At 40.7% G+C, this 27665-nt stretch overlaps 2 protein-coding genes across 4 annotated transcripts in view; one reads left to right on the top strand and one right to left on the bottom strand.

The window, feature by feature from the left end:
• Positions 1-253: 253 nt before the first annotated feature.
• Positions 254-26830, bottom strand: QTRT2 (queuine tRNA-ribosyltransferase accessory subunit 2). The gene is made up of 9 exons (XM_027524300.1): positions 26713-26830; positions 20169-20390; positions 19346-19401; positions 17054-17130; positions 13652-13864; positions 9198-9397; positions 6680-6831; positions 4202-4319; positions 254-2269 (listed from the first exon to the last, which is right to left on the bottom strand). The coding sequence occupies exons 2-9, from the start codon at positions 20366-20368 to the stop codon at positions 2038-2040; spliced, it is 1248 nt and encodes a 415-aa protein (XP_027380101.1). The 5' UTR covers positions 20369-20390; positions 26713-26830; the 3' UTR covers positions 254-2037.
• Positions 26831-27003: 173 nt separating this feature from the next.
• The window catches only part of CCDC191 (coiled-coil domain containing 191), a 98842-nt gene continuing 98180 nt past the window's right edge, over positions 27004-27665 (top strand). For 2 of the 3 annotated variants that reach the window (XR_003507990.1, XM_027524143.1), the window contains exon 1: positions 27005-27206. Coding sequence is in view for 2 of the 3 variants with exons in the window: in XM_027524143.1 (XP_027379944.1) it covers positions 27114-27206 (93 nt within the window). In the remaining variant the exon portion in view is untranslated. Of the gene's footprint in view, positions 27207-27665 lie in introns of all 3 variants that reach the window. The other variant, XM_027524058.1, reaches the window with a different exon arrangement.

Here is a 27665-nt window from a genome sequence, read left to right as displayed (position 1 = left end):
TCAATGTAGAAAAATTCTTTTCTAATGGAGAACATTTCTGGTACCATGGAAATTAATGTTTTGTTTAATAGATGCATTACTATTTATAGGAAACCAGATATTTTTTTAATTAAAAATGTTTATTGGTTATTGACTTTAATCAGTTTAAAGGAAAGAAATATTCTTTCAAATGTGCTAATAAGAAAAAGATCCAGAGAAATGGACAAAGTTGGGCAGAATTTTCAGTGCTTTGAACACAAATAAAGCTCATAAATTTTATATGGATTCTAGGATATTTATTAATACTTCTCCAACAACGGGCTTGACATTGAACAGGAATATAAACATATGAACAAGTCCAATCCAATATATTTCAAAACAAGAAGATTCTTGAGAATAGAAATTCTGTCTTTTGTAAGTACCCTTGCCATTCATTGGAAGAGAGGTTACAGGAGGATCTATGAATTCTGAAATTCATGAACTTTGGAATTCACGTACATTCTTAAACCACTAATAAAAGAAGACCATAGAGATGGGCGCCCAACATATAAAAATATAGTAACCACATAATAATTAAAAACAATGTTCAGTAATGCCCACTAAAATGAACAAAGAGGAAAATACAGCATAAAAATATAAAACAAATATTTTATACCTTTACAAACAAAACAAAGGCATCTTTTTTGTTCTGTTGTTTTATAAAAACTATGTGTGAAACACACACGTATGTGTATTTTTACAGGAAACTTGACAAATATAGAAAAGCACTTATAAATAAAAATCACCTGTCATACCATCAACATGAATGTCATTCCTTTGACAAGAGCAGAAAAAAATTCATAGAATGAGACGTGATCAGGGAAGGCCTCCCTAGCCTCAGGACCTGCTGATGCCAATTTACCAACCACTTCAAAATCCATGGGCCAAACCTCTTTTTAGGCTCTCAAATATCTCCACTGTTGCCTGACTCCTGATACCACTGTATTTCAAATCAAGCCAATAGTGATCAATAAACAAGGATACATGTAAAGCTATGGTTCTAATCTAAAACTTCTTGTTCCCCAAGTATTAAGAGCTGGATGGAATCTTAGATTCATCTAGAGATTCATCTAGTACTCTTCACTACACCTGTCCCCATTATTCAGAAGGAAACAGGAATGGGGAGGTTAAGTGATATATACCCAAGTGTTACAGCTGAGTAAGTGAAACCCAATCCCCTAACAGCCAGGCCAGGGCTCCGTCCAAGTGAACACACAGTGACTGAATCTCCCTAAGTGATGGAACTTCAGTCATTATGTGGCTCGACTATGAATGAGCCCGAAAGGCAGACCACAGTGGATCTGTATGACCAGATGAAAGCTGCAATGCAAACTTTCAGCTCCACACAGGCAAGTGTGGTGACTTTAGGGAGGAAAGTCACAGAAAGACCATATGGTCAAATGAAGAGTGTGCCCTGCGCCAACTGGTCATTGGAGCAACGTGAGAGCTCCACATTCCATGGAGATGTGAGCCTGGTGAAGTCACAAGAGTCATTTCTGGTTGACTGGACTGCCAGGACAGCTTGGGAGGCAGAAGAATCCAAAAGAGGCCCCTGAGAATATTAGGATAAAAATGAAGAAAACTCTTGAATCAGCTAGATTCCTCTTGGTCAGCAGGCACATGTCCACAGAAGTCATACGACTTACGACCAATCATCTCCCTTCAAGTTCCAATCCAACGCAGTGAACCCTCAGATTCTCATCATCCCCACTTCAAGGCTGTCCTCTTATATCTAAAGCTTTTATCTTTGACTAAACAAATCTCTATTGACTAAAAGAGTGTAGAAATATGAAAGGTCATGTTTCAATTTCTTCTGATCAATCTAGGTCATTTCAGTTTTAAGAAGTCTCTTTAGCCTTATGTGAGCAGAGCTCAGTACAGATGTTCCTACTTTAAGCAGACTTCATTCTCAAATATAAGTGACTAAAGTTTAAAGTTTCGATCACTTCTGGCTCTCTTCTTCCCACATCACAACCGTGGTGCAGGCTTGATGTGAAGAGTCAGACTGGGTGCCACGTCTCAGGAGGCTTGTCGGCAGATGAGGTCTTTCAACTGAGCCAGTCTGTCACTTTTCAGTGCTTCCCGGATGGAGTGGAAAAATCCAAAGTAGTGTTCAAAGTTGTGCATCATAAGCAGGACGCCAGCCAACAGCTCGTTGGTCACCAGCAGATGGTGGATGTATGCACGAGTGTGGTTCTTACAGCAGTAACAGGAACACCCTCTCACGAGAGGACTGAAGTCCTCCTGGTACCTGAGGAAGGAAGTTACAATGATGTTCCACAAGAAACTGACAACCCAGACCACCTATTCTGCTGGCACATAACCAACAGTCAGTAACACAACTAGCAAACGTAGTGCCAGGCACCTGCTGAAGAGGGCAATGTAGTCAAAAGGTAATGGAGAGCACAGCGGGCCAGGAGATTCAGAAGTCCGGCTCTGATGGATACAGCCTCCTAGACCAAGGCTTACCAAGGAGCAGCAGCAGAGTCACATGCTCGCTGCCTCCTGCTGAGCACGGTTAGTCACACCGTAAAGGCACACAAAAATGTGAGGAGACACGGTTCTGACGAACGACACTCTTCTCCCACTTGCCATCAGAACTATAAGATTAGAAGAGACGGTATGACCTTTTACTTGCAGAGCTTTTTGCAGTTTACAAAAAACTTCTATATGTTCTGTCCCATTTAATCTCTGCAACCACCCGTGGAGACAGACATTTTTCCTGTCACTTTACCAATGAAGACTGGCCAATGGGGCTAAAAGGGAAGGCCCTGGAGCTACAATGACCGGGCTTGTTTCCTGGTTCACAACTCAACTCTGGAAAGTCACTTAACCTCCCCCAGGTCTGTTTTCTCATCCGAAATGTAATCAGGGAATAACAATGCCTTATTAGTGCTTACCTTATAGAGCTGTTACAAGAATTAGATGAGTTAATATAGTAAAGGACACAGACAGGCACATGCTAAGCACTATATGCACTATCTTTTATCAGCTATGAAAAAGAAGTTAAACGACTTGACCAAAGTCACACAGTCATGAGCAGAACCACAATCTGAATGCCAAATCTCCAAAGCTTCAAATCTATTGCTGATAAATATGGCAGTTTCCAATGACTTCCACAATGTAAAGGGGATTTTAGTAGTAACCATTTATATCACCCTAGCTTTTTAAAAACAGAAATGAATCTCTTCGGCTATTTTTCAATAAGTCAAATATGGTAAGCATCAGCATTTCAGACCTACAATCAAGAAATCGCTACAGAAAGAAGAACTAAGAATTTCGTATTCTTTCATAAATTTTCAAGTTTGTACTGTTACTGCTGCTGCTGCTGCTAAGTCACTTCAGTCGTGTCGGACTCTGTGTGACCCCATAGATGGCAGCCCACCAGGCTCTGCCAACCCTGGGATTCTCCAGGAAAGAACACTGGAGTGGGTTGCCATTTCCTTCTCCAATGCATGAAAGTGAAAAGTGAAAGTGAAGTTGCTCAGTCGTGCCCGACCCTCAGCGACCCCATGGACTGCAGCCTTCCAGGCTCCACCATCCATGGGCTTTTCCAGGCAAGAGTACTGGAGTGGGGTGCCATTGCCTTCTCCATGTACTGTTACTAGATAGTAATAAATAAGTCCGAGTCCCTAAAATGTCCCTTTACATAAGACCAAAAATACCCCAGCATTAAAACAAGTATACCAAGTTCCAGAAAAACCACTTACTTGTTCACTGATTATTTCCACTTTTGGCCAAATACAAAGTTACAAGATATCTTAGTTTAGTCTTTATAGAGGCAAATACTTTATTTAAGATTTATAATTTGTATATAACCAAGATGGTTTAAATCCCTTAAAATTTAAAAATCTTGTTGTATTTTATCTTGAATTCTTATTTTACACTGTCATTATTTAAAGTAATCATAAGAAATACCAAACAATGGATTTGGTCTAATCCTCCTGACAGCTCTTCTAAAACATTAGTTATGAAGCCTCAGTTTTCTGACAAGACAAAGTACACAAATTCATCTACAGAAAAAAAAGAGTTCTGCTAGCACTGAATTTGAGAAGGCCCAAACAATGTCCAACTATAAATATTTTATGAACTCATAAACTGAGAAGGGAACAGTTACATAAAACTTTTAAAACAGACTGAAATTAAAAAGACAGAAATCAAATTTAAAAAAAACAATCCTTACTTTTTTTCCTTCAGATTAATTTCAAATGATGTCATTTCTTGGTTGCAACTGGTTGTTTTACTTTTCTTTGTTTGATCCACATATTTTATTTCTTCCTGTGTTCCATTTTGTTGTAATACTGAGGGCAAACCAATAAGAAGTCTTGAATGAAGGTCAGGTAAAGAGGGCCACTGGTAGAATTTTTGTTTTAGTTACTATTTCAGGTCCTTTGACCCTGTAATTCCACTCCTTAGAACTTATCTTAAGGAAATGCACACACATTAAAAAAAGGAACATGTAACAAGGTGAGCACTGACCTGTAATCCATAGTATCAAAACCTGGGGATTCAACTATGTCTAGTAAAACATGGCTACAAGTATATATCTTATAATCTTACTCTCAAGGAATGATTTTTTAAAAACCAGCTGGGTGTGTGTATGTGTGTGTGTTTAAGACAAGAGGGGGAGGGAAAGAATAAATGTGTGTGTGCCTGTGTGTTGGGGTCATGTCTTATCATAATGTACATGCAAATTCATTGGGATTTGTAACTGCCTATATTACAGATTAAAAGTAGAATATGGTTTTAATTTATGTATTCTGTATGGAGACTCTGGCCCTACAGGGAACTCAGTTAATCCAGAATTAAATGGGAATTTGAGTTGTGCCCTTGAACTCTTTGCTTTAAGTAAGAACATTGCTGGAATTGCAACAGAAACACTAGTTACTATGCAAAGAGCCAGCCAGAGTGCAAGTAGAGAAGTATTTCTGGGAACAAGTAATAACAATGCTAGGCCCAAGGAAAATGGGCAGATGGTCACAGGAAGGTAAATTCGCCCAGGTGAAAGGAAAAAGCGATGTAACCTGAGCACTGAGCCCATGGCTATTCTAATTTTTCTGCCATTACTGGCATGCTGACGTGGAAAACCCTAATAAAACCCTGGCTTTTGAAAAGTCCTTGTCACTGGGGAAATTGCTGCCTACATCAGGCAACTAATTCTTGTGGAATTTTCACTTTGAAATTGGCAAAAAGCTCCAATTTACTATGCACATACACAAATATGATTCATAATAATACTTTAATAAAAATGTTTAAACTCAGTTTTTCCAATCATGAAGAAATCTGGCTTTCTCTGGCCCAAAAGGAACTGGTTTGTTCCAGAGAACTCAATACCAGGTTCTCTGTAGAGCTTTGCATATTCACAGTGCAGATTGACTAACAATCACCTATGTGCTGGCAGAAATAATTTCACTTGTAAATGAAGCCAGGAACATTTATAAAGTGTTTACGGCACACCTATCTATATACCAGAGAAGGCAATGGCACCCCACTCCAGTCCTCTTGCCTGGAAAATCCCATGGATGGAGGAGCCTGGAAGGCTGCAGTCCATGGGGTCGCTGAGGGTCAGACACGACTGAGCAACTTCCCTTTCACTTTTCACTTTCATGCATTGGAGAAGGCAATGGCAACCTACTCCAGTATTCTTGCCTGGAGAATCCCAGGGAAGGGGGAGCCTGGTGGGCTGCCGTCTAAGGGGTCGCACAGAGTCGGACACGACTGAAATGACTTAGCAGTAGCAGTATCTATATACATATGTTATAGTCTGTCTAAAAGATAGTAAACCTGGCCTCCTCTGCTTAAGAATTTGATCAACTTGATTTATTTTGTTTCCAGAAGTAATTCCATTTAGATTAATGCTTAAGTTGTGTTACGGAAGTGTAACAAATCCTGAATGAAATTTTCATCACTGTGGGGAATAAAAGTCTCTGACCCTACTCAAATTTAAGGGGAGCAGCAGGCGGGAAAGGGAAGCACACTCCGAAGGCCAGAGGGCAAACGGGCCCACAACACGCTCCTGAAACACTGCAGAGACACTTCGAGGGACCCCAACCCAAAGTCTGTCTCCCGGTTCCTTTTCCATTGCCAGCTAAACATTAGGATCTGAAACTGATTTTCTTGACTTCTGAATAACTAAACAATAAAAACAAATGGCAGTGCTTCAAAGGGAACATTAGCAGAGGAAAACAGCTTTCACATCTCAGTATGAAAAAAAAGGCAAAGTAACACTAAGATCAGAGGGGGTGAGACTCCCTGTATTTTAGCATGAGGTTTGCAAAAAAACAGACAAGAACTCCTTTGTGAAAAAACGAATTAACTTTTACCAAGCAGTTCAAAGGTTTTCTTTTCTTAGATTTTCATCACTATTCATTCACTCTGAATGTTCTTTTTTTTCTGGCTGTTAATAGAAGAGGTTTTGTTTTTCTTGGTTCTGCTCCCTACAAAAATCACTTCCGAATATTGATGAGCTATGTGTGTAGTATTAAGTGCCTGGTTCTGTGTGCCAACATGCCAGGGCGTACAGATAAGAAACAAAGACGTAGTTTTATAAAAGGCTGGCTTTACAGTATGCACATATTTCTGGTTTGTGACTCAAGCCAAAAGCTGATAGGAAATAGAAAGAATTTAAGGGTGACACAGAGATTAACTTCAAAAGACCTACATGTCTCTTCAGGATTCGGCTGGTAATCAAAGCTGAAAGTCAGGGCGCATCCCCGCTCTGTCACTTGATAAGGGAAAAAACTCTCAAATAAGTCCACTCCTCTTTCAATACACTCGAGCACCTCATCTGGCCGGCTAACACCACAGATGAGCCTGTGAAAATAATACGTACAGTGACATGAGGACAATGCCAGGAATGAAATCAGAGTCTTTCCAGAGGGCATTAACAGTAATAATAATGAAAATCATGGTTAGCATGACAGGCAGCAGATAAAGAGGCGTGGCGGAAAGACTACAGAGCTTTGGTGGCAGAAACCTGGACTGGAATCCCAGCTCTGCCATTTATTTACTTGCTGTGTTACTTTGGGAAGGTTTCTTAACCTCTCTGAGTTTTGGTTTTCCCATTTTAAAAACAAAAGCAAGAATACACATCTCATAGACTGGCTGTGAGGATGAATGACGTACTTGAAAAAGCAGAGTGTAGTTTCTGACTCCAAAGAGACGCTAATAAGGGTTAGTTTTCTTTCCCCCTCATCCCTTCTGAAACAATCTCCAGAGTCTTGGACTGAACTCTGTAGCCTTTCTATCCACTGCATATGATTTTTTTTTTTTTTTTAGTGCAAAGCTGTGTGCTTTATTTCCCCTTCAAATACTCTTCCATGTTTTAACTGTACTTTGCTTATAATTCTTTTTCATTGTTGGCTCAAGAAAGACATTTTTACCTACTGTATTCTTCATAGCTCCATTTACAAAGCAATTCTTACTCTCAGAATTTCAACTCTGCCCACAGGATCCAAGAATCTAGTTAGCTTTCTTTATGCTTCTTTATATTTTCTCCATTAACAAAATGTCTGCATAGTGGAATGAGATGGTATTTCTAGAGGCAATAGGTAATGCATTCTGAGAATGTTAATAATATTCAACTAGGTTTTTCCACTAAAACAAGATGGGGAGATGCAATAGATCAGGGCTGGCTGGCTGCTATTTTTTATGTTTGTTTTTCTACTCATAGTCCCTTTTATAAACTGGCAGAGAAAAGCTTATAGACTCCCTGATTTCTAAAAGAAGTTCAAAAAAAGGCTTATGTAATATTAAACAACCAGAACCGTTAAATATATGCTGGTTTTTCTGACTACAGTTTCCTTCAAGTAATGTCATGTTTTTAGAACTCCTCTCCAACTGAAGCTGGCATTTCTACACACTTAGAGAAAGAAAAACAATCCCAGCTTTCAAATCCAGTAACAGACATCTGTGAGCATTTAATTCAAAAGAAGTCCAGAAAATGACTAGAAATACTAGTGCTGAATTGTCATCTGCACCCGAATGAAATAAGCACAGGAGGGAAAGCAATGAACACAGAGGGCTAGGATAAAACTGGGGCGAGGGTGGGGAGAATGCTGGCTGGGGTGCTGGAAATATCTTGTTCTGGCTGGTGTTTACAAGCATATACAGGAATAAAAATTCATCAAGGCATGCCTAAAATCCATATACTTAACTGCAAGCTATACCTGGACTCTTTTTAAAAAGTAGTAAAATTACATACATATATATATCACTCAGGGTATCCCAGGTGGCTCAGACCATTACAGGTAAAGAATCTGCCTGCAATGCAGGAGACCTAGGTTCAGTCCCTGGGTTGGGAAGATCCCCTGGAGGAGGGCATGGCAACCCATTCCAGTATTCTTGCCTGCAGAATCCCATGGACAGAGGAGCGTGGCGGGCTACAGTCTATAGCATCGCAAAGAATCGACACAACTAAGTGACTAAAAACAGCACACATAATATTACTCATCAGCCCGAGGGGTATAAGCATTACCCCATAATCAAACTTCTTAATGTATCTGCAGGAAAAAAAGCATGAATATTCATACCAACTGGGATAAAAGACTACAGTCTTTAAAAAAAAAGAAAGAAAAAAATGTGGATAGTCTGGTAAGACATCAGCTGTACGCAGAAACTTACGGATTTTTTTTGCCTTAAAATCCTGCAGATCACTCTTCTCTCTAGCACATAGTGAATCCTGTGATGGATGGAAACAGCCAGCCCCACTCAGGCTGCCAGTTCCCCTGATTTCAAAAAATACTCCTCCTCACTACCTGCCTCAAATCTAAGAACCTCTTAAAGGTCCTTATTGATAGAATCCGTCTTCATTCCACTGGAGATCCCAGATCTATCCTTAGCTTTCTGTGATTAAAGCCAGAGTTCCATGTGACTTTCTACCTGTCCCCAGGTTATAATGAATAAAGAATATTATTTATATTTGGCACAAGAATGAGGGGGAATAATATAACACTTGCCCTCACTTACAAGAATCAAATAAACTAACTCACATGGCACTGTCCTCTGGCCTACATTCTAAAATCAAAGGCAAGATGGCCTTGATGGAAACTCCCCCAAGCAGACTCAGCCCAGAAAGAACATAATCAAAACATCAAAAGACATGCCCATGTAGAGACTGCATACTACACTGCACATTCTGCAGCCCACCAGGCTTGGCCTGCATCCTCCTGAACACTAGCCTTGGTTTGTCCTCGGGCAGCTCCGCAGTGACTGATGACAGCAAGTGTAGTCTAGTCTCCAGGGTCGCTGGATTCCCCTGAAAGCCATCCAGAAGGAAACCGCCAACAGGCCGCTTGGCTGTTTCTCGAGCCGACCTCAGCCTCTCCTCTGTCACGTCTCCACCTTCGATCACTCCAATGATCGAACTTTTCTGGAGGACCTAAGGTGAGAAAGGATTGAACATTTTTAACTGTTTTCAGTAGTGGAGACCTCTGTTTAAATGAGCATTAGCTACCGGAAGCCCCCTGAAGAGACGAGATCTCAGCTGAAGCATGCAGGGGAATAGCACACTCTCCTTCCTGAGAACCTTTAGGGTTCCAAAGAACACAATCTGAAAGCCATTCAATGAAGAAAGAAAAGACTGAAGAGAAACTGAGACAATCAACATAGGCAGTCATGCTTTAGCTTAAACACACACCAGGAAGATACAAGAGGAAAAGAACAAAAGCAACAGCTTTCATTTGTAGAAATGGTTCTCCTGGTTTACTCTAGGCTACTTCTAAATCTCTTAGGACTCACAGACTTAGAAAACAAACTTACAGTTGCCAGGGCAAGGGATAGTTAGGGACTTTGGAAAGGTCACATATACACTGCTATATTTAAAATGGATAACCAACGAGAACTCTGCTCAATGTTATGTGCCAGCCTCAGTGGGAGTGGGGTTTGGGAGAGAATGGATGCATATACATGTATGGCTGAGTCCCTTTGCTGTTCATCTGAAACTATCACAACATTGTTAATTAGCTATACCCCAATACAAAACAAAAAGTTTAAAGTTTGGGGGAAAAAAAATCTCTTAGTTATAAATAACATTAGGAACTGTGACACTGGGTTTCGCTGGGACAACTGATTGTCCATTTGGAAAGAGATAAAACAAAAATCAGTACTGTACACCATTCTCAAACATAAATTCCAGATGGCCCTAAAGATCTAAGCATAAAAAATATAGTTATACAAGTATTAGAAAGACAGATGTAGTATTTTTATACTCTTGGGATAAGGTAGGCCTTCCAAAGCAAGATAAAGCTTTGGAAGGAAAAGGAAAAGGCAGACATAATTGAGCACAGAAACATTAAAAAAAAAAAATCCTTAATGAAATATACTATCAACAAAAGTAAAGGGGAACGTACTCTTTGGAGGGATAGATAAATGTCTACACCATGGACAAAGCTCCAATAAATCCTCTAAGCAAAGGACAACCCTACAGACATCTAGGCAAATATGTGAATATGAACTTCAGAAAAACACATCCGGAGAGCTTACTAAACCTCACAAGGAAATGAAACCTGGAAATAATTACATACCATTTTTTGCCCATCACACTGACAGAAAAGTCTAAAGATAAAAATCAACACAGTGGAGGAAAAAGGGTTAGAGAAACGGCACTTACATACCCTTACAACTACAGAGAATAAAAATTAGTTCACCTTGCCTTATCCTAGGGCAAGCATACAACATCTACCAAAATGTCAATACTTTTATCTTTATACATTCTAAAATTCCACTTCTAAGAATATCACCTACAAATATATTTATTCATATGCACCAAAGTTTATTTTTGGTGCATATGAAACAAAGATGTGTAGAATAATGAAAAACTGGAATCAGGCTAAACATCCATCAATAGAGTAGAGGCTTAAGTAAAGTATAATATGTTCATAGCATGGCTTCCTACACAGCTGTTTTAAAAAGAAAGCAGAACGTATAGTAATATATACACTAACAGGAAAATAATTTCAAGACACTGTTAAATAAAAACAAGCAAATTCCTGAAAAGATGATCATATTCATGTAATAAAAACCAGAGTCATGCATATATGTAATAATTATGTGTATGTAACTATAAAAAATAAAGTTTACAAGGAAAAATACCAATCAACAGTGGCTTTTCGATAGAGGAAGTGGGTGGGAAGGGAGCCTGGAAGGCTATAAAGAGGCTAAAAGGCTATGTTCCTCCTGCTTCTTGGTTTAAGCAGGAGGAACATAATCAAACTATTCCTCCGGAAAGAAGACTTCAGCTGCTGGGCGGAGAGTGAACTGAGCGTGACTGTGGTTAAAGGATGGAGTAGAGATGACTTGAATCACTGGGGAAGACGAAGAGGATCTGGACTGAGGCAGTAGTGATGGAGTGAAAAGGAGACAGAGGATCTGCAACCTCGTCAGGAAGAACAATCAACAACTCAACACAACCTGACTGATTAGTTTCCTGGGGAGAGGACACAGACAAAAATAGGACGACTCCTGGCTCCTATTTCAGATGTCCAGGGAGATGATGAGAAGAGCCAAGACAGGGAATCCTAGGACACCAGTGGAGGGTGAGGGAAGATGATTATTCTGTTTTGTGCACTCTGAGTTTGAGGTATCAGCCACTGAAGATACGGAATAAAAGTCAGGGCAATGTATATACTGGTGCGACGACCCAGGCTAGACAGCAGGAGGTGCTTGGCACAGGCCTGCCACTCCCTCGTCTGCTGCCATGCTAGACACAGCCAGGAGACTCTCCTCACCCTGCCGCACCGTGCACAGCTCTGAGCACCTTGAGATGAAACCCATTTACCATCCCTGGCCTCGGGAATACACACAGAAGGAAGAAAAGCTGACGACAGAATCTTGAGGAGCCTCGATACTTAAGGGCATTCAGAATAAGAGGATTCAATGGATAAGAGGAAGAAATCACAGGGAGAGGAAAAGATGTTTGCAGACATACAAAGCAGACAGTTACACAGGCCTGTTCCTTTACGTGACTGGCATAGCCCCATCTAGGAACTCGTTTTCATGGGTATAAGAAGTGTAACCACCAGGGACTTGCCTGGTAGTCCAGTGGTTAAGAATCCACCCTGCAATGCAGGAGACCCAGGTTCAATCCCTGGCCAGGAAAGTAAGACCCCATTTGCTGCCAGGCAACTAAGCCGGCACACCACAATTAGAAAGCCCACGCACCACAACCAAAGAGCCCGCGTGCCACAACTAAGACCCGATGCAGCCAAATAAATAAGTAAATAAAAAGTATAACCGTATTGTCTAAAATGGAACACACTTAAAAGGGGCACTATCAATAATCCTGTCAAGCCAACAGCATAAGGGGGACAGGGAGGGACCCAGGCATTTGCCCAACCCACAAGAACAATGTGAAATGGTGTGGCTGACAACACACAAGAGGGATTTGAGGCTCATCTGGCCTTTCTAATAATCACACTCTGTCACACTCCCTGTCCTCCTTTCTACTCATCCAAACATTACTCATCCTACAAGGATAATTACCGGCCGAAAACAATCACTAGCAAATAACTGTTAGCAGAGCTAACAATTCAGAGCTGCAGCAATGTCCCCATGCTGAACCCTTACTCAGATACTAAGAGTTCTATCAGAATGACAAGTAAGCTTCCTCTAATTATTTCATGTATATTAAGTTGATTAGCCGAAGTACATTTTTTATTAGTAAACTCAAAATAATGATCTTTCTCAAACTCCATGTGCTTTGCCACAGTGGGCCTGCTCGTGGCTCAGGATTACTCTACACAAATGACTAGACACTAGAAGTCTCTCCTCTGATCGCTGTCTCCCATTCTCCCACCTCCCCTGCTCTCTCCTAATGAATGCCTTCCTTTCCAGCTTTATTAACTCTGCTATCAAGACCCCTTATTCACTACCACAGCTTCATCTTCACCAGCTCATGAGATGATGAGGTTACTATGCCTTCAGGATATAGAGCCAGAAGGGGCACGTTGCAGACATATGTAGGGAACTGAAGCCAGGGTGGAGTGAACAATTGAATATTAACTGGATACTAAAAAGGGTCTTGAAAGACTCAAATCTCTGGGCAGAGGAACTGGGGACTGTCACACAGGGAGAACAGTACTGAAGGAGAGCCAGAGGAAGAGCAGGTGTGAGGAGAGGAGATACTGAGTTTGTTACCTCTGAGGTGCACGAGAGGAATACTCTAGTGACAGAACGTAGCAAAGGCCTGTGGCTGTGTAACTCTGAAGCTAAGGAGAGTGACCTTGATCATATACACAATTTTAGAATTTTCAGCAATTAAAACTAAGGGGAGCTTGCCAGAGAGAACATATAGTGTGGGATGAAAAAGAGAGCCTAAGACATCCTGCTGCTGCTACTGCTGCTAAGTCGCTTCAGTCGTGTCCGACTCTCTGCAACCCCATAGATGGCAACCCACCAAGCTCCGCTGTCCCTGGGATTCTCCAGCAAGAACACTGGAGTGGGCTGCCATTTCCTTCTCCTAAGACATCCTAAAGAGCAATAAAACATTCAGGGAAGAAAAAAAAAAATTAGGAGAGTAAAAGAGACCAAGAAGTGAAGAGCAAGAAACAGGAGGAGGGGCAGAAAGGGCGGTATCACGGAATGTAAATTAGCTAGAGTTCCCAGGAGAAAGGCGAGGTGAGTGGTGCGGCTTTACCTCTGACTCTTCCTGTAGCTTCAAACAATTATCCAGGAAGAGAAGCGATCGGTCAACAGATTTTCTGGCTCTTTTTATGGAAGTTGCTTCGTTGCAAGTTGCCTCTCCATCTGAAATGCACTGGAACCAGTCTGGCTGAAGGGCCTGCTGAATGGCCATGAACTTGGAGGCAGTCATTTCTACTCGTCCTCCAACACCCCACACAGACACTGACTGCCATGGAACAAGGTGAGAGGAATTAGCAAGAGTAACGTGCAAATAAAAAGAAAATAATAAAATGATTAAAGCAATTCTAAATTCAATTCTTCTTTACAGCTGGAGAGATGGTGGCAAATGCAATCTTCTAGACGTGGTGGGTAAAGAGGTTTCCCATACCATATTCCAAATTTTCTAAGGACCTGAGAGCTCACAGTGTCCTTCAATGTCCATTCAAGCCAACTGCTCAGTTATTGCCCAAGAATTCTGTGACTACTTTTCCAGAATCCCAGTCTTTCTCTCTCTTCCACCCCATGCTATTTCTGATTATACCACAGACTGATTTTTTTCTTTCAACACATTGTTCCTTTTGATTGGGATGGCCTTCCCCTACTTCTTTGCCTGGTAAAATACTATTCAAGACATAAGAGTTTAGATGCCATCTTCTCTACTGTGTTCCCCAAACTCTACTAGGCATAATCAATTGCTCACTCTTGTAAGCTCTATCAGCAATTTGTATTTATTTCTTTCATAGAAAAGATAGCCTTTATCACACCATTGTATATTTGTCTGAACCAAGTATCTAATATCATGGTTGTGCCCCAAACGCAGTCTGGGCCTCACACATTATAAATGTTTCAGTTCAGTTCAGTTCAGTAGCTCAGTCGTGTCTGACTCTTTGCGACCCCATGGACTGCAGCACACCAGGCCTCCCTGTCCATCACCAACTCCCAGTGTTTACTCAAACTCATGCCCCCTGAGTCAGTGATGCCACCCAACCATCTCATCCTCTGTGATCCCTTTCTCCTCCCGCCTTCAATTTTTCCCAGCACCAGGGTCTTTTCAAATGAGTCAGTTCTTCCCATCGGGTGGCCAAAATATTGGAGTTTCAGCTTCAACATCAGTATTTCTAATGAATATTCAGGACCGATTTCCTTTAGGATGGACTGGTTGGATCTCCCTGCGGTTCAAGGGACTCTCAAAAGAGTCTTCAACACCACAGTTCAAAAGCATCAATTCTTCAGAGCTCAGGTTTCTTTATAGTCCAACTCTCACATCCATACAAGACTACTGGAAAAACTATAGCCTTGATTAGATGGACCTCTGTTGGCAGAGTAATGTCTCTGCTTTTTAATATGCTGTCTAGGTTGGTCATAACTTTTCTTCCAAGGAGTAAGTGTCTGTTAATTTCATGGCTGCAGGCACCATCTGCAGTGATTTTGGAGCCCCCCAAAATAAAGTCAGACACTGTTTCCCTATCTATTTGGCATGAAGTGATGGGACCGGATGCCATGATCTTTGTTTTCTGAATGTTGAGCTTTAAGCCAACTTTTTCACTCTCCTCTTTCACTTTCATCAAGAGGCTCTTTAGTTTTTCTTCACTTTCTGCCATAAGGGTGGTGTCATCTGCATACCTGAGGTTATTGATACTTCTCCAGGCAATCTTGATTCCAGCCTGTGCTTCATCCAGCCCAGCGTTTTTCATGATGTATTCTGCATATAAGTTAAATAAGCATGGTGACCATAAACAGCCTTTATGTACTCCTTTTCCTATTTGGAACCAGTCTGTTGTTCCATGTCCAGTTCTAACTGTTGCTTCCTGACCTGCATACAGGTTTCTCAGGAGGCAGGTCAAGTGGTCTGGTATACCCATCTCTTTCAGAATTTTCCGCAGTTTATTGTGATCCACACAGTCAAAAGCTTTGGCATAGTCAATAAAACAGAAATAGATGTTTTTCTGAAACTCTCCTTCTTTTTCAATGATCCAACTAATGTTGGCAATTTGATCTCTGGTTCCTCTGCCTTTTCTAAAACCAACTTGAACATCTGGAAGTTCACAGTTCACGTATTGTTGAAGCCTGTCTTGCAGAATTTTGAGCATTACGTTACTAGTATGTGAGATGAGTGCAATTGTGCGGTAGTTTGAGCATTCTTTGGCATTGCCTTTCTTTGGGATTGGAATGAAAACTGACCTTTACCAGTCCCGTGGCCACTGCTGAATTTTCCAAATTTGCTTGCATATTGAGTGCAGCACTTTCACAGCATCATCTTTAGGATTTGAAATAGCGCAACTGGAATTCCATTACCTCCACTAGTTTTGTTTGTAGTGATGCTTCCTAAGGCCCACTTGACTTCATATTTCAGGATGTCTGGCTCTAGGTGAGTGATCACACCATCGTGATTATCTGGGTCGTGAAGATCTTGCCACCTCTTATTAATATCTTCTGCTTTTGTTAGGTCCATACAGAGTCTGGGCCTCACACATGATGAATGTTTAATACATGTTTACTCATTAGACATAGTTAGATACAGAATTATATGCAAAGACATAAATCTCGTAGTACACAAGAATCTCTGTATGTTCCTTTGGTTACTGCTTCCCCTACAGCATCTCTCTTCTTAGAATAGATGTACATAATTGGAGGACCACATACAATCTTTTTCATCCTGCATAACACTGTTTGAATGAATCCGTTCTCCCTTATAAATGGAATAAGCGAGGTCAAAATTTTCTTTTGAATTCAAATTGCAAAATAGAAAGAAGTGTAAAGAGGAAGACAAATTTTAAAAAAGGTATCTTAGGTAAGATTAATAGACGTTGTTGATATCAATAAAGTGGGTGAAGAAAAAGTAACTGTTTGTGAAGCAGCAGTATATACTGAAGTCTTTCCAGAACATTGTCCTCTGGGACAATGCAATGGGGCCGTATCTCCAATTAAAACTTTTAATGAAGTCCTTTGGATACTGTTTTTGACTAGCTAAAACCTCTGGCTATGGGTTCAGATTTTTCAAATTCTGTTCTAAACAGCAGTATTATACTGAAGTCCTACTATATATAGTTATACATGTGATAACACTCATCAGCAACTTTCCCTACTTTTCCTGAGGTTGTTAAAACTGCATATAAAGCATGGTACCTTTTCTACCATTATAGCAATTTATTTTGGGGGCATGTACTTGACCTTTCTCTCCTCCCAAAGTTTTGGCAACAGTCAAAAAGCTGAGGATACATTCCTTACCTTAACTCATCCGTGGGCTGCCCTACAAACCACACCATCCCACGATAGTCATACAAACAAAGAGAAGGCATGAAGGGATCTGGAATGGGTCAGCATCCCAGGCAGTGGAATCCTTGCATCTGAGGGATCCAAGGGGCTGACTTCCTGAGACAAAGCTTCAGCCTTGAAGGACCTTCTGAGAACATACCTTATTTGTTACATATCCAGCTGGGCAAGGGCTGACTGGATCATGCAGGGAACAGTATAAGAGTGATTCTGGCATGCCTGTATAAACAGAAAAAGAACCCCTAAAAGCACTTCCATCAGCAATTACACAGTGCTGTAACTGACAGCAGCTTCATAATGTGGCTTCATATCCATCAGGACAGATACTGCTGCTGCTAAGTCGCTTCAGTCAGGTCCAATTCTGTGCGACCCCATAGACGGCAGCCCATCAGGCTCCCCCGTCCCTGGGATTCTCCAGGCAAGAACACTGGAGTGGGCTGCCATTGCCTTCTCCAATGCATGAAAGTGAAAAGTGAAAGTGAAGTCGCTCAGTCGTGTTCGACTCCTAGCGACCCCATGGACTGCAGCCTACCAGCCTCCTCCGTCCATGGGATTTTCCAGGCAAGAGTACTGGAGTGGGTTGCCATTGCCTTCTCCAGCAGGACAGATAAAGTAACTCTAAAACAGAGTAAATTGCCCACACCCGACCTTAGAATTATAGGAGGCCTGTCAACATGAATGAAGATTATTTGAAACCTACAAATCCAAAAGAAGAATTAAACGTTCATGTCTAATGACACTGAGTTGCTACAAAGAAAATGTATAACCAGAAGCATGATACAATGAAAAGTGATTAATGAAATGCTGACCCTACTTGATTTGCTTTGAAGAAAATAACATTAAGTTCATTCTCAATAAGGTACCATCCAAGGGGTACTTGCTACTGGAAAGACGAAATTATACAGTCAACAGGTAACCTTATTAATAATAAATGGAGCCCATATCATGGGTCCCTAAGGACAGAATTATAGAAAAACTATAGGACACTGCAAATGGATCTCCTTTTCAGTAAGTTTTATTGACTCAAGATGACAGTTTCTTAGGTTTTTTTAATCAAAAAGACATTCGTTTAAAAAAAAATATTTATTAACTCATACGTACTTAAATTTTATATGCCACATTTTCATAGGAAAAAAACAGGATTTTGCTGAAGACCAAAAATATAAAGCAAACAACAAAAATCTCTGCAATTCTCCACCTTATTTTCTACAATTGCAATTATTACAATTATCTCTAGAAAGCTTATATTAGCTATTTTCACTTAATTATATGCTTGGATACTTTAAAGCCAGTTATTAAAATTGGTCTCAGATCAAGGGAAATGGTATTATATAAATTCCTCTATGGAGATATAGGCCCTTGTGACAACCAAGTCATCATGCGGTTTCCCTCAGAAGTAGCAAGACTGAATAACCAATGGAAACGGATTTTCAGTCACTTAAGTGAGTCCCAGACACTGAGGAAAAGCTTCAGAAGAAAACTGTTTGGTGAAGAGTTGGTTCTCTGGCTGTCACTGCTAAGCTTTTCCTATAAATAAATGGACACATATACTGGCATTTAAAATTCTATTTCTGGAACAGAAGACGATATTAACATATCAGAATATAGGTGAATATAAACTCTTCATCCTCTGCCATGTTTTAGGCTCAAACATGACAAGCCTGCTTTGGGTCTGAGGTGTGTTCCACGCAGTCCCTCACCTCTAGGTCTCTGCTCTCCTCCTGGAGCGTCACCCACACCTGTCGACCACCACCACTACACCCACCTCCCAACCTTGCTTACTCCTATTCCTCCTTGACCCACGAGGTCTCTATTCTGACCTCCATTCACATGGACTCTACAGCAGGTTATATGTTCCTCCCTCTAGGCCCTCACCATACATGTACCTACTCCCAATCCTGCAAATGCAGTCACCACACTCTATTAGAACTACCTGTTTATCTTTATGCCAACTAGGCTCTGAGTTTCATTAGGGCAGTTAATTGTTTCCTACTCATCTTTGAGGAGAAGGCAATGGCAAGCCACTCCAGTACTCTTGCCTGGACAATCCCATGAACGGGGGAGCCTGGTAGGCTGCAGTCCATGGGGTCGCTAAGAGTCGGACTCGACTGAGTGACTTCACTTTCACTTTTCCTTTCATGCATTGGAGAAGGAAATGGCAACCCACTCCAGTGTTCTTGCTTGGAGAATCCTAGGGACAGGGGAGCCTGGTGGGCTGCCGTCTATGGGGTCGCACAGAGTCGGACACGACTAAAGCGACTTAGCAGCAGCAACATCTTTGAATCCCCAATGCCTATTCTTAGATGCTCAATAAATGCTTATTATATTCATGAATGAGTAACTGTATACATAAAGAGTCAAAAAACAAAAAGTATCTTCAACCTCCAAATTAATACACCAGAAGGCACATGCAAATAACTTGATTAACTTTTACCTATAAACTTTCCAACTCCTTCCTTATATTCTGCCAAGACTTCATGATGTTCTGCCCTATAAGAAAACAGAAAAATATGTAACATAATAATGAATCATTCTATAGATACTCTATGCAAACAACTGAAGCCCTCTTCTCCTCAGCCAAATGAGCCACGTGACAGTAAGCGTAGTCTCAAGACACCAAGTACAACATATTCAGGAGTCCCCATTCATTAGGTTGGGTTCATTAGACAGGGCGAAGGTCTTTAATTTGCAAGTGGCTCTGTGAGAAAGAGAAACTGGCAAAGATCAAGGGCTTCAGAATATCTAGATTTTCTTCTTCCCCTTGTTCCTTTAAAATGACTGTTACTAATACAATCTTGCAGAGTAATTTGATCAAATAGCAGATTTTTCAATTAGGGATAAGGTCAGTATGTACATGACACAAAATGACCTCAACTCTATTAGTTCTGTTACCCTAGAGTAGAACTGGCAAGTACACATGCAGAGACAGAGGAAACTCTGAGGCTGGAGCACGAAGACATCCCTGCGGTCCCAAGTTTAGCCCTTATGGGGCATTATGGGCACCATCACCCCTGGGAACAGCGGCAATGAGGGTGGTATGGAAAAGCAAAGCAGCTCTAACATGTAGGTCTGGCCTGTGCCTTCCATGTTATGGTCAGATGATGTATAACATTTGATATCTCTCTTCTGATTTCACTATAAAAAGCCTACACATTTTGTATAAAGAAGCAAAAAAAGTCTTTCTCTTTACTGCAACTTAGTAAGGTAAACAAGCTGCTGCTAAAGTTGACATGTGAATGATCAGGTCTCATACTTACAGTGAAGATAGTGTAAGCTGAGCCATGGCAGGAACCCCGTGGATTTTATGCAGCGTGTGATGGGTCAGGTGGGGGGCAGAGCCAGCCTTGGTGTACAGAAGGCAGCCTGGGATGTCCATGGTGCGGTCCCCTGTTTTGCCAAGGTTTTTTATTTTTCCAAGGCGACAGCCATTAACCACCTTGGTAAGATTTAGCTTCATCTCAAAGGGATTCCTCTAAGTCCTGATAAGAAAAGAACGTTACATTCAGAAGTTCCATGACGGCTAAAGGCTAAACATTTTTGAAAGAAAGCAACTTACAGAAAAATAAATAACATGTTTCATATACTTCCCAGTCTAGAATTTTTTTAGATATCAGGAATAGGGGGATGGGAAATGACAGAGAGAATAAGGTACCTTTCCCAAAGTTGCAGAGCAATATGATGACATCATCCATATTTAAATTCAATCAGGGAAGTTTTGTCTCAGCTCATGAAAACCAAACAAATGGAAGGACAGAAGTAAAGACTAATCATGGGAAGGACACTCTGAAGCCAAGGCTTACTCTCAGCTTTGAAAATGTGTATATAGAAAGGTCACACTGCTTAAGAAATACTATTTTGATCAATTTTTTCTTTCTCTGATTTGAGAGGATACTAGGCAACATAGTAAATCTTCCTAACACATAATTAAATGAAGGAAACAGGTTCCAAAGCAGCATTCCACTGTTTATTAAAATATATGGAAGAATATATAGGCCTCACAGGTGGCTCAGTGGTAAAGGATCTGCCTGCCAATGCAGGAAGTTCAGGAGACTCGAGTTTGATCCCTGAGTCAGGAAGATCCCCTGGAGAAGGAAATGGCAACCCACTCAAGTATTCTTGCCTGAAAACTCCCATGGACAGAGGAGCCTGGCAGGCTGTAGTCCATGGGGTCACAAAGAGTCAGGCACAACTGAGCATGCACTCATGGAAGAATATATATTGAACAAATAAACAGAGATTATCTCTGAGAAGTGGGATTATTTTCCAACTTTGTTCTTAAAAAAGTAGAGGTGAGAAACTGTGGTGCATCAATGCAATTCACAAGCAAAGTTGCTTTTACAATTGGAAAGGAAAAATATTTGATTAAAAATAAAAGATATACTTTCTAAATACCACAGATACACAGGGTGGGGGTGGAAATCAGAAAACATTGTCAATTACTTTGTTGGATTGTCTTAATTATTATTCAGTAAAGCAAATCCCAGGCTCCAATTCTTTAAATGCCCTGTAAAACTTGGTAACCAGGCATGGCAGATCATTTGCAAAATGTCACTGGATATCCAGCATTCTGAAATACCAGGGTCTCTACAGCAACCACTATATCCTCTCAAATTTTTGCAATTTAGGTAAGGCCCAGGAGAATCCCAGGGACAGGGGAGCCTGGTGGGCTGCCGTCCATGGGGTTGCACAGAGTCGGACACGACTGAAGCGACTTAGCAGCAGCAGCAGCAGTTTTATTAATAGATAAATTAACATGGCTCTCTGAGTGGCTCCGACCTTAGATCCTATCCTCTTAAGCCACACTGAAAGTCAACCAATGTTTAAAAGATGTTTTACCAAATAAATAAGCACTATCTATCATGAATTAAAAAATATTCAGAAATGCAAATATTCCTTTTTGGGAGTCATAAATTCTTATATTGAAATAAAATAATTAATCCTTGTGAAATTTAGAAACAAGAGTAACTACTTTCTATATGGTCCAATAAATGATTTCATGTTAAACATGAATTATGTTTGGCAGAAACTATACAATATTGTAAATAATTACCCTCCAATAAAAAAATTTTTTTTTAAATAGTATGAGTATTTCAGGAAAGGCTGGTCAATTTTCTATGACTCAACATTCATTATTTCAAGTTATCACAAATACAGACATAAAAGTAACTCTGGGGATTTCCCTGGTAGTCCAGTGGTTAAGATTTCGCCTTCCAAAGAAGATGATTTGGGTTCAATCCCTGGTCAGGAAGCTACAATCCCACATGCTTCGAGGCCAAAAAACCCAAAAACAAAAAACAAGAATATTGTATCAATTCAATGAAGACTTTAGAAATGGTCCACATCAAAAAAAGAAAAAAAAAAAGTCTCATTGGAACCCACACAAATAGAGAGTGTTAAGGGGCTTCCCTTTGGAGAAGGCAATGGCACCCTACTCCAGTACTCTTGCCTGGAAAATCCCATAGACGGAGGAGCCTGGTAGGCTGCAGTCCATGGGGTCGCTAGAGTAGGACCCGACTGAGCGACTTCCCTTTCACTTTTCACTTTCATGCACTGGAGAAGGAAATGGCAGCCCACTCCAGTGTTCTTGCCTGGAGAATCCCAGGGACGGGGAAGCCTGGTGGGCTGCCGTCTATGGGGTCGCACAGTGTCGGACACGACTGAAGCGACTTAGCAGAAGGGGCTTCCCTTATGGCTCAGATGGTAAAGAATCTGCCTGCAGTGTAGGAGATGCAGATTCAATCTCTAGGTTGGGAAGATCCCTTGGTGGAGAAAATGGCAGCCCACTCCAGTATTCTTGCCTGGAGAATTCCATGGACAGAGGAGCCTGGTGGGCTACAGTCCATGGGGTCGCAAAATGTTGTACATGACTAAGCCACTTTCGAGGGAAAAAAGTTATGCTTTAACAAAGGGTAATAAAAAAGCTACTTTTTATAAAACTGTGTTACCACATATTAAAACTGTTAAAATAAAAGGAATTTTATACCAAAAAATTAAATATATTTACAGGCTAATAAGAATGTAACTCAGAAAATACAAGAGAAGAGTCATTAGTTTACAAAATCATATTTCTTATTGATTTATCAAATAATACACATAATCTTCTGATTTCAAGGGATAAAAATAGTTTTTAAACTAACAGAGCTCTGAAGCCATTTACAGCAAAGTTAAAGAATGTACTTTGCAATATAAGTTCTAGAGACTTGAAGCAGGGGGAAGCATGAAGGTGAGAAATTCACTTTAAGGTTAATTAATCAACCCTATTATTCTATTAGAATCAACTGATATCAAACAATAGGTTTTTGAGACAAAAATAAGAACTAATGAAAATTTACTGGACCAAGGTTACTAATACTGCAAGAACTTAGCACTTACTACTCACACACATCTGAAAATGTAAGAAACTTCATTGTCCCACATATTTTCAGAAAGGCCTATAGAGAAGAATTTGCTGGTTCCTCCACTTACTCCAAAAATTCTGTCTCATCTAAGTGTTTAAGCTTTGTCAAGAGTTTCAACGTATACACATGAGTTGACCATATAAAAGTAGAAACAGCCTTTATTGGATAAAACTAGCATGTTTGAAAAAATGAAGTTTAAGACTCTACAAGGCTATCAATTTTTATTACTTCTCATCAAATCCTTTCATTTTTCCAGTTTATTAATAAATAAGACTGACCAACAAAGCTGCTGACAAGCATAAGACAATGTGCTTTTCCATGTCAAGTTAACTCAATTTCAGATAAAAACAATCCACAACTCTTTAATAAACCTCTGTTTAACACCCCAGGTAATGAATGATTGCCATTAGACTTTAGAAATGCTGAGAATAGTTAAGTCTGACCATTACTACCAGAGACACTGCACTGAGAGCTTGTCATGAACTTGATGATCCCCTCTGCTGTTCCACAACTGACTCTGAGGCTGAGATTAACCAGAGTCTAGAACCCAGGTCTCTGCCCAGAGGCCTGTGCTTTTGATTACATCTTTGAAGTGAGATAACACAATGTTTGTATACACATATTTCCTTTTGCCACTCTTTCCCCAAAGAAACATCTTCCTTCATTCTTAACCCAAGGTCGGTTGTTACAGGTCTGCGTTAGTTCTAACGGACATCAGCCACCACGCTCTTAGATGTAGAGATGGCTTCTCCTGTGATACGATGTAAAGTTTAATCTTCAAACTTTTAAAGATGAAATTCAAAGTCCTCAGCTTAGTGTCCTGAACCCACTTGGTTTTCTCCACAGTATGGGACTCTAATGGAATGCACTCACATTCTGCAGTTTAGGGTTTCTTAAGAGTCCTACCTTAAACAGTGAATGGACACGGCATCAAAGAAAAAAGTAAGCGAGGTAAAGTAGACAACTGGGTTTACGGAAAAGTATTCCAATAGATAAACTGCTAGTGGTGAATCTCTGTATTGTGAGGATGAATGCAAACATTAAGAAATCTGAGGAAATCATCAGAGAATGTATTTTATCCGGAAATCAATATTTAAAAAATAACATGCAACTTTGTCCAGCTTTGAACCCACCTTTCCTTTCTTAATTACTGATCAATTTGTGGTTAGTACTTTTATAATTGCACCTCTTTTCTAACAGCTCAAACACAAAAAGCTTTTATGATGGAGTAATGTAAATATAATATATATACACATACACATAGTTTTAAAATATGTTTTTGGAGTGATATAATCTACTACTCCAAGCAAAGTTCTCAAGAAACAAACCAACCGTCTCCAAAGTATTAAATGGTTTTTATTTGGCCCTTTTCCTTTTCACTTGCTATAAGTCTCTTCTAAGATTTCTGGGGTTATGCTTTTCTTGGTATACAAACACCTACACTTTCACTTCCTGGTTAAGTCTTAACCATTAGAAGAGCCATTTGGAAATAATGGTTAGTGGAAAAACTCTTAATCACTTTAAGGACAAGTAGTCGTGCCTTTACAAGGGCTAACCAAGATTCCCTACACCTGTGGCAGCACTGTACCTGTCTTAACACTTCCACTGTCGCATATTTCTCCCCTCCCTCTATTCCCTTATGAAAGAAGGTTTTTTAAAATTTTTCTTAATCAATTCTCTACAGACTGTCATGGGAAGATGACTTCAATATGTTGAGGGAAAAGAGCAAGCTTAGGTGAACACGTTTTTTGCAAAAGAAAAATTGCATATATGTATTTATAAATACACACACAAATACACACTCTACACTGTATGTGCATATTAAAAAGTGTGAAGGACTTCTAAGCAATATGGTGCACTGAGCTAACTAAGAAAGACATACAGAAATGATGGACTTGAAAACTCTGAAAACTAGTAACAGAAGATGAGACTATTCAGAGGTAGTATTCAAAAATTCTTTCACTATTTTGGAGGAGGAGAGAGATCAATAAAAATGTTAAACTTTAAGTATGTGTGTTTAAAATTTTTAAGTAACCATTAAAACTTACTGACAATGGATAATTCCCAAACCCACTGGGGAGAAACAGGGAAGGATAAAGAAAAATTGGTTAATATTTAAAGGCAAGAAAGAGGAAAAGAGACCAAAAAGCATATCAAAAATAGAAAATACAGAATAAGATGGCAGAAGTAAGTCCAAATATGTCAGTAATCATAATAAAAGTTAAAATTAGCATAACCTACTTAAAGATATAACAACAGTAGCAACATTTATTGGGTTTTTACTATGTATCAAGTACTGTTCCTCACATGCTAACTCCACTAACATGTACTGTCATGTCAATCTAAGACAGATGCTATTATTAGGAGCATTTTACAGATGAAATGAGGCTTAAAAAGTCACCATTTAGGAAATGCCAGAGCCACTTAAATCATAGAATTCTGCTTTTTGAGCCTGTACTTTAATAGGCTGGTAGTCTGTTAGAAGTCTCATCTTGTCCATAAATATATGCAATGCTTACATACTAACTGTAATGTTAAGATATAATTTTCAGTCATATTCTCCATTTTGCTATAGTGTTATTGGTGACATTCACTGAGCTTAATTTACCCGTTGAAGCTAACTACTTTATGATATTGCATAGCTTGGATGTAACACAATTTAATCAACCATCACCCTTCCAATGAAAACTCAAGTTACAGAGCAGGTCCTATGATTGGTGCAGTAGTCTGAGGGCAAAGCTTCCCTGATCTTTCACAAATCTCAATTCTAGTTTACGTTTCCAAGTAGAGGTCTCTGCATACACTGATTTTTACTGGGTACCATACTCTAATGATTTAGGTACTTTTGCTCCCATTTGAGTAAACTGAGGGTCCGAGAGTTATTAAACATGTTTCCTAAGGTCATACGACTACAAAATGACTGGGCCCAAAGCTGCCAATCTAAATCTCTACTCTGCCTTATGAACCTACATATCCCAGCATGGACAGTTCCCGGGAACACCTAGGCTCAGTCAATAACGACGGCTTTAGCTTCACTCCATGAGCCATCTCCAGGGGCAACAGACTTCGCGGAGTGCTTAGCTCAGGTGTTCGAGATCAGTCCAACCCTCCCAAGCACCCTGGACAATCCAGAAAAACTTCCGCATGGGAACTTGACCCTTAAACAGACGCCTGTTGAACGGAGACACTTCTCTCTGAGATGAGATGAGGCCACACGATTTGGGAGAATCTGGATTTACAGAAGCCAGGACCCACCAGGAGAACCCGAAAATGAAAGAGACATGGCGGGAGGACAATCACAGTTACTGCAACACAACCAAGAAGGATCTAGACGCGACGCAACGCGACGCGACTCTCTCGCAGCAGCCCCCACTCACTCGAAATAGGGAAGGGAGGTACTTACCTGCAAACCTCCCAACTTTGGGAAACTTGAAACTCCCTAGGTTCTCGCCTTTAGCTACCACGTGTACAGCTTGCAAAATTCTCTGCCCCCGGAACCACCGCCTCCGATGCTAGAGCCAATCAGGGAACATTGCGTCATCACGGGGCGCCAGGAAAAGGCAAAAATAATTGTAAAGCGAACACTGGTGATTGGAAGGCGGAGAAACAGCTACCGTTGCCATGGGTAACTGAACAGGATCGTTCCGCCTGGGCAAAGCCTCCTGGGAGTGGTGGTTCGGCTGCGCCCTACACTTACCTCCTTTGTGGGCAGAGGAACTACAACTCCCACGGAGACTCGGAAGCAGCCTAGGCAAAGGAGCGGTTGTTTCAGCTTTGGCCTTAGTCCGTGCCTGAACCTGGAAAATGTTGCTGGCGCCCCAAGACAGGTCCTCCTCCAGGAAGAGGACGGGGCTGAATCGCTGGAAACAGATTACAAGGAAGCCGAGTCCCACCAAGGTGATCCATTCCTATCGGGAGCTCGTGGAGAGAGGCGGGGAGGCGGGGACCAGCCCTGAGGAGAGCTGCAGCGCCGCCTGCGCTTCCTTCCTCTTCCCTCAGGGGCATCCTTACCTGGCCGGTCCGAGTCAGGACCGACCCCGCGACTGCTTTGCCCTAATGAAGGGGACCTAGGGATTTGGAGGATTGGTTGCCTTACGGCTTTGATGGGCCGCGTCGTGAAAGAACCGTTTCCATCTAACGCTTTTCTCAAAAACCGGAGAATCTTAATAATAGTACACATCCCTGTGAAGAGAATTCCAGAGCTATTCCTTCACCTCTCTACGCCTGTTTTAGGGAAGTCCCCGCAAGGTTTCATTTCTTTTTCTTTTTTTTTAATGTTTTGCAAGTCATAGGAACCTGTTCTTCTTTGGAGGGGTAAGATTTTCACCTTAAATCCTCTACTTCATATCCCTGTCC

The sequence above is a fragment of the Bos indicus x Bos taurus genome, chromosome 1 (assembly GCF_003369695.1).
Source record: "Bos indicus x Bos taurus breed Angus x Brahman F1 hybrid chromosome 1, Bos_hybrid_MaternalHap_v2.0, whole genome shotgun sequence".
Classification (NCBI taxonomy): domain Eukaryota; kingdom Metazoa; phylum Chordata; class Mammalia; order Artiodactyla; family Bovidae; genus Bos; species Bos indicus x Bos taurus.
Note: the sequence above shows the minus strand (reverse complement) of the source record. Positions and strands in the feature narration are given on the sequence as shown.